The sequence below is a fragment of the Physeter macrocephalus genome, chromosome 11, assembly GCF_002837175.3.
Source record: "Physeter macrocephalus isolate SW-GA chromosome 11, ASM283717v5, whole genome shotgun sequence".
NCBI lineage: Eukaryota > Metazoa > Chordata > Mammalia > Artiodactyla > Physeteridae > Physeter > Physeter macrocephalus.
In genome coordinates this window covers 41,565,740-41,574,487 of record NC_041224.1, presented here as the reverse complement: position 1 = coordinate 41,574,487, position 8,748 = coordinate 41,565,740, and the positions used below count along the sequence as shown (strand labels likewise).

The 8,748-nt window shown below is 37.8% G+C and overlaps 2 protein-coding genes across 4 annotated transcripts in view; one reads left to right on the top strand and one right to left on the bottom strand.

Annotated features, from left to right (window-relative positions):
• TM6SF1 (transmembrane 6 superfamily member 1) overlaps positions 1 to 4,029 on the top strand; it is a 55,148-nt gene extending 51,119 nt beyond the window's left edge. For both annotated transcript variants that reach the window (XM_055087896.1, XM_028495263.2), the window contains one exon: positions 3,238 to 4,029. Coding sequence is in view for 1 of the 2 variants with exons in the window: in XM_028495263.2 (XP_028351064.1) it covers positions 3,238 to 3,255 (18 nt within the window). In the remaining variant the exon portion in view is untranslated. The remainder of the gene's footprint in view (positions 1 to 3,237) is intronic.
• HDGFL3 (HDGF like 3) overlaps positions 1 to 8,748 on the bottom strand; it is a 95,883-nt gene that overhangs the window by 23,103 nt on the left and 64,032 nt on the right. For both annotated transcript variants that reach the window (XM_007129827.4, XM_007129828.3), the window contains exon 2: positions 2,371 to 2,447. In XM_007129827.4, the coding sequence (XP_007129889.1) occupies positions 2,371 to 2,447 (77 nt within the window). The remainder of the gene's footprint in view (positions 1 to 2,370; positions 2,448 to 8,748) is intronic.

Genomic DNA, 8,748 nt, shown 5'->3' with positions numbered 1-8,748 from the left:
CAGTTGGGATTGACATGTATACACTGATGTGTATAAAACTGATGACTAGTAAGAACCTGCTGTATAAAAAAATAAATAAAATAAAATTCAAAAAAACCAAAGAAACGGGCTTCCCTGGTGGCGCAGTGGTTGGGAGTCCGCCTGCCGATGCAGGGGACACGGGTTCGTGCCCCGGTCCGGGAAGATCCCACATGCCGCAGAGCGGCTGGGCCTGTGAGCCATGGCGGCTGAACCTGCGCGTCCGGAGCCTGTGCTCCGCAACGGGAGAGGCCACAACAGTGAGAGGCCCGCGTACCGCAAAAACAAACAAACAAACAAACAAACAAAACAAAACAAAAAAAACACCTACCATGGGCCAGGAACTGTGTAAAGCACTGTGTATATAGGGCTTAGCAACATCCACACAATCTCTGCCTTCACAGAGAGACTGAATATTAGGTACTTGCCAGGGCATATAATCTCAGGTTTAAGGACACCCAATACTTAGTAAATGATCAGCTGAAACAATGTTATAACAGGTTTTCTAAAGTTCATTCTTCTCCAGATGTTTCAAAATCTACCTCTGGATGATCAAACCAGCAAAAAACTCAAATACGGACTGTATCACACTGCTCCTTGGTAGAACTGCTTTTACTGAATTGAGACTTGGAATTATGCCACTGATTTATATTAAGGATGCTATAAGAAATAACTCCAGAATATCCTTCACACTGTTTACTGGAATGATTCTGTTACTTTTACTAGCAATATACCAGGTGGCAAATTCTTTAAGGGCAACTTTTATTTTCAGTGCCTTAAAGAACATCTAGAAAATGTTTACTAAGTGAATGAAAGTTACCACATAATATTAGTAAATGGTTAATTTTGGCGTATGCAATGGAAATGTGATAATCTTGTTTATCAAATCCTGCCTTGTTCTAGATATACAATCAGATCACTTGGAATTAGGTCCTAAAGAAAAAGCAAAATAATGGTATAGACATAAAAGGGAAGCAGGAATGAGGGAAATACAAAAATAGGTATCACAAAGCCCTACGCACTTATTACTATAGGTAAAACATTTATTTCTAAGCTTCGAGCAACCTCTTCAAGGAGAAAAACGTGTTAAGTTGCATAGTCCACAAGTGTCTATTAGATAAAAATAAAACAAAGAAAATAAAACTAACCTCTTAAAAAAAACATAAATTTCTCACATGAAGACAAGAAAGAAATATGCCTTAAAGGGCCCTCTCCCAGCTAGCTCTCTTTCAATACGAGAATGAGGAAGATGTCAGAGTGGTAGAGACAGCAAGCAAAGAAAAAGTTTATGCCTGGCTCTACTAACATTCACATGAACATAGCGGGTGACCTTGAATTTAAGATTTCATCTTAGTTTTTAGCTTTCCCCCCATTTGCAGTTCCTATTCCATTTGTGTCCTTGTTGTAAATAACCATATACGTTCTCAGTGTGTCAGGTTCTGTGTGTCAAGACTGCCTATGGTTCCCTAGCATCCATTATCATTGTCTTTCTTTTAATGGATACTCCTCCCAATATGCTTCCCCATCAAAGTTGCCTAGCTAGAGACTATGCTTCCAGCTTCCTTACAGCTAGATGTGACCATATGTCTAAGTTCTTGCCACTGGAATAAATGCACCTGTAAGCCACATATTCAACTGCTGTGTCATTTCCTTACCTCTTCTCTCTCCCCCTTCCCTCTACCTGGAAGATGCACAGGTACTGCTGAGCCAGTTTTTGCTTTTTTTTTAAAAAAATAAGCAGACAAGGCCAATGCCCTAGGGAATGGCAGGACAACACAACACAAGAAACCTGGGTCCTTAAAGCAGAGCTGAACATCCACCTTTATCTATCTACCTTGATAGACAGATCTATCTATCTATCTATCTAGATCCTCCATCCCTGGACTGTTTCCAAAAAAAGAAGTAAATTCCTATATTATTTGAGACACTGTATTTTCAGTTTCCTTTATTCAATAGCTTAATCTGTACTCTGACCAACACAATTACAAAAACTTAGAACGGTAGTATGTTTCCTTCAGGGTCTGACAAATGGAAGGAGCCTGAGAGAACATAACTTTGTTCTGTGAAATATGAATGGAAGACATCTCTCTAGGTCTTAAAAGTGTCCTAAAGGAAACTTCTGGGTCATGCCCAACATTTAAACAGAAACAGAAATGATATTCAAAAGCAAAATAAATGAAAAATCTTTACATTAAGAAAAAAAATATTATCTTTGCAATTTTATATAATTGATTATAATGATTTTAACAACATATAAAATAATATAAAGTGATTTTAACAACATATAAAATAATGTAGTCTAGCAGAATCAAATTAGAACTGTTGAAAATTTAAGTTGTTTTGTTGACTTACGTTTCATGGGTGCCAAAAAAGAAGATAGGATACTTATTTGCTGGAGGCTTCACAGCTCCCTCTGGGAGTTCATCAATCTATTGAAGATAAAATCATGTAAAATTGCATAAACATGATATAAACATTGTTCCGATAATTTATTGCTAATTTCAAAATAAAATCACTCTAATAAAAATCCCAACAGTTTTTCTTCTCTTGAACCTTATAAAATGATTCTAAAGGTCATATTTGGCACACCATATGGAGAGTAACACTGTAAATTGATTATAACTATTATGGTAATACATAATCAGGAGCCAAAACTACTCATTTCCTTCAACTCAATAGAATTACTCTTGGGAATCTGTCCTAGTGAAATAATTCAAAAGAATAACAAAAAAGAAACAGAAGATGCACTTTGGGGGGATAGTAACAAATTTTTACACCCCAGCCTACAAGATAGGAGAATTATGAAAAATTAACTCAAAATATTATGTAGTCATTGAAAGATATCATCTCTTGCCTGGACTAGTGCAAGTCTCTCCCCATCCACTGAAGCTCACATTACCTTTTTAAATGCATATTTGATTGTGTCAAATCCTTCAACAGTTTCTCATAGCTGTGCATCTGAATCCTCTGGGGCTTTTTAAAAATAAAGATCATCAATCCTTCCCTAGACCCAGCAATTTTTATGTACAGCTGAGGTTGAGAACTTCTCATAGGATAAAGTCTAAATTCCTTAGAATGCTACATAGTTATATATATATTATTCCCTAGAATGTTTCAAGAAATGGTCCTTGACTCCTAAATCTCCATCTGTAGTCCCAACCTTTCCTTTGAACTCCAGGCATGAAATTACAAACATCTACAAACCATTTCCATTTACAGGTCCTACAAGCAGCTTAAAATGAAGAAAAGGCCTGGAGTTCTTCAGAAGGGTTTATAGAGCAAGGAAAAGGGTCTGGTATCCTGTGTCCTGAAGATATCTGCAGGCCTTCTTAACTAACATATGGCAACAGCCTGAGGATTACTACAGCATCACAACATTCATCTCTGAACTGAATGGACCATGTGTCACAGAACAGATGCTCTGGTGTACTGAGAAAAGATGGACTTTCAGTCTAGAAACTTTAGTCCTGCTTCTGACTTCAATTGTGATATCGAAGATATCACTTAATGACTTTCACATCTGTAAAATGAGACGGCTGCACTAGGTAACCTCTAGGTTTCCTTCAAGTCCTGAAATTCCATGCCTTGCCAAAAACTGAACTAATTTTCTCTGAATCTGTTTTTGTTTCCTATCTTAAGTATTGGTACACTCAGTATCAAGAAAGAAACAATCTTTTTATTATTTCCTCAAGCTCCACATTCAGTTTTTCACCAAATTCCCCAATTTGGCTCCTGAAATGTCTCCAAATTGAACACCATTCCCATTACTAAATTTAGTTCCCTAAAAAAGTTCTCATGATTTTTTGACAAGGCCACAGTAGCCTGTCAGAGTATCTCCTTGCCTCTGGGCTTTCCGGTTACCGACTGTACAACTTGTGGGTAAACCCTGTATGTTTTACATTCAAGACACTACCCTACAAAGACAATTTAAAATGAGTAATTTCATTTTGAATAAAATTCAATATATATTCAATTACACACACACACACACACACACACACACACACACACTCTCATACATATATTATTGTGGTAAAAAATACATAACATAAAATTTTCTATCTTACCCATTTTTAAATTTACAGTTCAGTAATGTTAAGAATGTTCACACTATGATATAGATCTCCAGAAAATAAATAACTATATTTTAAATGGACAAAAAATAGAACTTAATATGGAAATGTATGTTTATGTATGTGGGAGGCACTGAATTGCTAGCTGACAAAACACTATCACATCATGTATTTTTTTCACTCTTGTGAGAAAACTGAAAGTGCATCTTTTAAAATAAACTTTTCTTTCAAATAAAACACAACTTTTGGTTAAACTTTTCCTTCGCTGTGTTATATAACTAACATCTACTGTAGAAGTTGCAAACTGACGGCCCTTAGGCCATGTCTGGCCTGAAGAAATGTTTTGTTTGGCTCATACAGTGTTTTTAAAAAACTGAATTAGGTATCAACACTTTAAAACTGGAAGATTCATCTTAAAATCCAGAACAATAGCCTCTGTGGAAAAATATCGAAGATAGGGATAAGCAACACTAAGCTTGCATTCCCAGAAGGCAACAATTAGCTGAAGATGATCAACAGCTGCCTTCAGACAAGGTATGTTCTCTCAAGTTTGCTACATTCCCCACCACTCTCTAGGTAATGTTGTAAATGCCTGCTTCCCTTACTTACATTGCTTGCCTGGCCCCTTTGAATATCTGAGTTCATACCCCTGTAATAAATAATGCCAAAATAGTGGCCTTACCATCACGCTGGTTCCCTCATAAAAGGTGTTAAATGTTGACATGCACTCACTATATTTTACTGAGTCTTGTTTTGAAAATTACACTTTGACAGTTTTGGAATTATACCAAGTTGTTCAAGTGGATATACCTTCTTGAACCAAGTAAAGAGTGCACTTCCTAGGCACTGGTTTTTGTTTGTTTTGGCTTCTAGAGTGAATACCAAGTGGCAATAGAATTTTAACTTCAGAGTTTCTGTTTTTCTACTGTTTCTATTTTCCTGACTTTTATTTTCACTTTTATTTCTGGTTCTTGGCTATGTTTGGTTCTGATTCTGGTTTGCACACAGCCAATGTGTTACTCCCCATTAATAGGACGATGGGGACCTATTCTGTTTTGGGTATGACAGGGCAAATAATCTGGTACAGTAGTCTTTTGGTTTGTAGAAGAATAAGTCTTGCTTTTACTGGAAAGAAGAAAAGCCCTTTGAGATCTAGATCAGTGAGTGTATGTATTTTGTTTCCTTTAACCTGTAACTGAAGTTGTAGACCTGAAGCCGTAGGCTCTCTGTGTGCCTATCATACTTGAGAGTTTTTACCCTTCCTTGTGTGAGTTTGAAACATTTTCCTATTTCTGGGAAGAGTATTAACAAATTAGACATAAATTTCTTAAAGTGAAAGAGCTCTGTTTTTACTGATTTACAGACACTAGTAAGATTACAAAAATCTAATATAAAGGAACGTAAGAATCCTCAAGAAATTAAAAAGTGAATGTAGAATACTTCAAATACGGTGGCCTTTTTGTTATCGTTCATTGTTTATCTGTCTGCTTTGTTCACTGCAGAGACACAGGGAATGTCAGTTAGAATTGAGGCTCTGTCCCTTGGAGTCTACAACTCTAACAAGCCCCATGGACTTGGGGCCTGGAGGCCGGCAGCCTCACATTTCCTAGAAAACTTGTTCTCAGAGTTCATCCCTGGGCCTTCGCCATCAGTGTCACCTGCGGACTCATTAGAAACGCTAGTTCTCAGTCCAGAACCCTAATGAGGGTTAGGCCGAAGAATCAGTGTTTTAAGAAGCCTCCAGCTGTTTCTGATATACATTATAAAACATTCCATCCTCCTGCTGTGGTTCCTGTGGATGAGTTGCCTTTGTTTCTTCTGATTAACATTAAGTCTGCTTAGGGAGGAGATATGGGGATATGTATATGGATAGCTGATTCACTTTGTTATAAAGCAGGAACTAACACACCATTGTAAAGCAATTATACTCCAATAAAGATGTTAAAACAACAACAACAACAAAAATTAAGTCTGCTTAAATCTGCGGGATTTTTGCCGAGACCGCAAAATTGCATCAGTGCACGTTTATTTTCCTAATATTTTAAAAAATGTATACCATGTCCAATTTTCTATTTTTTAATTAAAGGAGTGCTACACTATATTAAATGTGGTGGCTTCTTAAGGGAAAAACTCTTCTCACAGGAACTGTTAGCTCGTAAGTATTCTTTTTTTTTTTTTTTTTTTTTTTTTTTTTTGCGGTACGCGGGCCTCTCACTGTTGTGGCCTCTCCCGTTGCGGAGCACAGGCTCCGGACGCGCAGGCTCAGCTGCCATGGCTCACGGGCCCAGCCGCTCCGTGGCATGTGGGATCTTCCCGGACCGGGGCATTTTTTTTTTTGCGGTACGCGGGCCTCTCACTGTTGTGGCCTCTCCCGTTGCGGAGCACAGGCTCCGGACGCGCAGGCTCAGCTGCCATGGCTCACGGGCCCAGCCGCTCCGTGGCATGTGGGATCTTCCCGGACCGGGGCACGAACCCGTGTCCCCTGCATCGGCATGCGGATTCTCAACCACTGCGCCACCAGGGAAGCCTGCCATAAGTATTCTTATATAAGAATCCAAATTTAAGTAATCAAAGTGAATCTTTGAACAAATCAGACTGGTTGACAATTTTGGTTTAAAAATAACTTTGTCTTTATCTGGATTTAATCATTGTAGAGTGTAATATAAGTAAATTTAAGAAAATAAAATTGGGGTTTCTCACGAAGATACTAATTTACATCTGAATTCCTTAAGTTCTGAAGTTCTTAACTAATCTCCCTCGGTAGACTTTCCTGGTGGTGCAGTGGTTAAGAATCCGTCTGCCAATGCAGGGGACACAGGTTCGATCCCTGGTCCAGGAAGATCCCACAAGCCGCAGAGCCATGAAGCCCGTGCGCAACAACTACTGAGCCTGCGTTCTAGAGCCCGCGAGCCACTACTGAGGCCTCATGCCACAAACTACTGAAGCCCACGCGCCTAGAGCCTGAGCTCCGCAACAAGAGAACCACCGCAACGAGAAACCTGCGCACCTCAAGGAAGAGTAGCCCCTGCTCGCCACAACTAGAGAAAACCCGCACACAGCAACAAAGACCCAACGCAGCCAAAAAAAAATAATAATAAAAAAATAAAGGCATCATCATATAGATAAAAACAAGGAAATAATTAAAAAAGAATAAAATGGACATTTAAAAAAAAAGGAAAAAAGGGTCTATTGATAAGCTAATATTACTTCCATATAATGTTTAAGATGAAGGAAAACGTAAACTTAAATTATAATTCTGACAAACTTTTCTATGTCAACAGTAATTATGTTCTGTGGTATGTTAAGATTACACATAATTTCCAATAGTTAACTTTAAGACCTTCGACTAATATTAAACTGAGTTAATTAAAGGATCATCTTTGCATCTTTGAATAATTCCTAAGTAAGACAGAATACTGAAACATTGGTCAGCAAGTGTAGTTTTAACATACATATGATTTTAATTTTCATATGTTATGTAGTGGAAAGGATATGTGTATTATGTGTATCCATGAGCTTTGCTGGTTTGTTAAAACACTTGTATATAATAGAAATTTCTCAGTTTCTCTGTGAAACAGAAGTTACCTTGGTTAAGTTATAATTGATATGCAGATTGAGACTATACTAAGAACAATGGTGACACAGAATCACAACCATGTATGCAAAGGTAATGAATGGCATGTGTTCTTGTTTATTAATGGGAAAATATTAGTCTTGTACTTGAGGTAAAGTATCTAGGTTGTTCCAAAATGTGAAAGAGAATAATGAAGGACAAACCTGGATATTGAAAGCTGTAGAAGATTTGTGGAAAGGGAAATTTATTTGCCTTGGACTATAATAACTGCAAATAATAATCTAAAATATGCAATGAAATATTAAAATTTTTCCAAAGCTGGCTCAGTTTTGATGGATTTATTCATAAGATTAAAAAGGGAAAGCTTCTAAATCCATTAATGTCAAATATTTATTAATATAAAATCAGAATTTGGTTTTCTCTGTTAAAATAAAAAATTGGTCTTGGAGTATTCTATCTGTTCTTAACTAAATATGGTAAAAGGTTATTCTTTACCTCCTGAATAATCTGCATAGATAGCCATATCTCACTAGAATAACTTCTTGGACTTTGTGCTGACTCTGTCATATCCTTAAATTTGTTTTTAAACAAACAACAAAAGTTCCTTGCTAAAGAGTTAAAGTTCTTTAAAAAAAACTGGGTCACCACCTTCTATGTTAATTTAAAACATTATATTGTTACTTTGACTAAGTCATTATTCTTTATCCTCAGATATATAAGCTCCTATCTTAATCAAGCAATGAAGTCTGATAATTCTTGTGATGCTGCTGAGTTCAGAGAACTCACTGTGAAACAAATGATTTGGTTCAGATTGTGGTGTAAGACCCAAAGTGCAGTATTACGCGCTGCATCAACATTTTGTAAAATTGGGATGGTCTTGAATGGTCTAACTGCAAGTTCTCTTCCTCGCTCTGCTCCTGTGGATAAGGTCCCCTAGTCAAAAAATCCTCTTCGGGCTTCCCTGGTGGCGCAGTGGTTGCGCGTCCACCTGCCGATGCAGGGGAACCGGGTTCGCGCCCCGGACTGGGAGGATCCCACATGCCGCGGAGCGGCTGGGCCCGTGAGCCATGGCCGCTGAGCCTG